General features: G+C 59.3%; 1 protein-coding gene across 1 annotated transcript in view; it reads right to left on the bottom strand.

Annotated features, from left to right (window-relative positions):
- Positions 1 to 1408, bottom strand: part of GUITHDRAFT_158568 (hypothetical protein) — a gene marked incomplete at both ends in the record, with an annotated part of 5141 nt that overhangs the window by 1822 nt on the left and 1911 nt on the right. Inside the window, 6 exons of the mRNA XM_005824628.1 lie at positions 5 to 145; positions 248 to 325; positions 427 to 746; positions 870 to 927; positions 975 to 1031; positions 1239 to 1290. Coding sequence (XP_005824685.1) covers positions 5 to 145; positions 248 to 325; positions 427 to 746; positions 870 to 927; positions 975 to 1031; positions 1239 to 1290 — 706 coding nt within the window. The remainder of the gene's footprint in view (positions 1 to 4; positions 146 to 247; positions 326 to 426; positions 747 to 869; positions 928 to 974; positions 1032 to 1238; positions 1291 to 1408) is intronic.

Below are 1408 nucleotides of genomic sequence, written 5' to 3'. Positions count from 1 at the left end.
TCACCATCATCGACAGCTCCTGCACGGTGGTTCCGGCAGCGATGGCGTTGGCGCACTCTTGGATGAGGTCGGACGCGTGGATGCCGATGATGTGAACTCCCAGCACCTTGCCGGTATCCTTGTTGAACAAGCACTTGGCCATGCCCTGCTCGCTCCGTCAGACGAGCTCCTGCTCCTACTCCTGCTCCTGCTCCTGCTCCTGCTCCTGCTCCTGCTCCTGCTCCTGCTCCTCTTCATCCTCACTCACCGTTCCCTCGAGCTCAGCCAGGGCCTTGGAGTTGGCGCGGAAGCTGCCGGTAGACTTGCCGAGAGTGAAGCCCTCAGCCTGGTCATAAGATCTCAAACTTCTCCCGCTCCTCTTCCTTTCTCTCCTCTCCTCTCTTCGCTCCCCCCCCCCCGCCTTCTTCCCACACGCCTCTCCCTCACCTCAGCCTTCTTCTTCGCCTGCTCCTCGGTGAGGCCGACCATGGCGATCTCAGGGTGGGTGAAGCAAGCGGCGGGGATGGCGTTGTGGTCGACTGCGTGCGGATGCCCGCAGATGTTCTCGACGGCAGAGATTCCTTGAGCAGACGCAGCATGTGCCAACATCATCTTGCCATTGGCATCGCCGATGCAGTAGAGGTTGGGGATGACGCTTCCTCCCTCCTTGTTCAGCACCTGCATCTTCTCGTTCACCTGCACAAACCCGCGAACTGTCTCGATCCCCATGTTCTCAAGCCCCAGGGTCTTCGTGTTGGGGACACGACCTGACTCGTCATCAGCCTCCTCCTCCTCCTCCTCCTCCATTTCCTCCTCAAACCAACTCCTGCCCGCTCTTTCTCCTCCTCTTCCATGCCTCTCCACACCCTCCCCTCTCCTCCTCCTGTCACCTGTGCACACGAGAGCAGCGTCCACGTAGAGAGGAGAGTCGGGAATCTCCTCCTTGGTCTGCGTCCTCCCGTCACCCCACCACAAGACTTGTCACCTCCTCCTACCTTAGCGTCCACGAGCTTGATCTTGACCGGCTTCTTGCCCGGCTCGCCCGGCACAACCTGAACGATGAAGGGTGAGACGAGAGGAAGGGAGGGGGAGAGAGTGAGGGAAGAGGAATGGGAGGAGGGGAGCAGGAGAGGGAGGAGGATGAGTACAGTGAAAGATTGAGAGAGGAGGAGGGAGGAGGGAGGAGGGAGGAGGGAGGAGGGAGGAGGGAGGAGGGAGGAGGGAGGAGGGAGGAGGGAGGAGGGAGGAGGGTCACAAACCTCGGTAGCAAAGACGCTGGTGTAGCCGTCGACCTTGCGAGGCTGAATCAACCTGAGACGAAATTAAGAGAGAGAGCGCGAGAGATCAAAATGTGAGGAGGGGAGAAGATGATGAAGAAAGGAAGAGAAGAGAGGGAGAGAGAAGGTAAAGAAGTGGGAGAGAGAAGAAG

This window comes from Guillardia theta (assembly GCF_000315625.1).
Source record: "Guillardia theta CCMP2712 unplaced genomic scaffold GUITHscaffold_92, whole genome shotgun sequence".
NCBI lineage: Eukaryota > Cryptophyceae > Pyrenomonadales > Geminigeraceae > Guillardia > Guillardia theta.
Note: the sequence above shows the minus strand (reverse complement) of the source record. Positions and strands in the feature narration are given on the sequence as shown.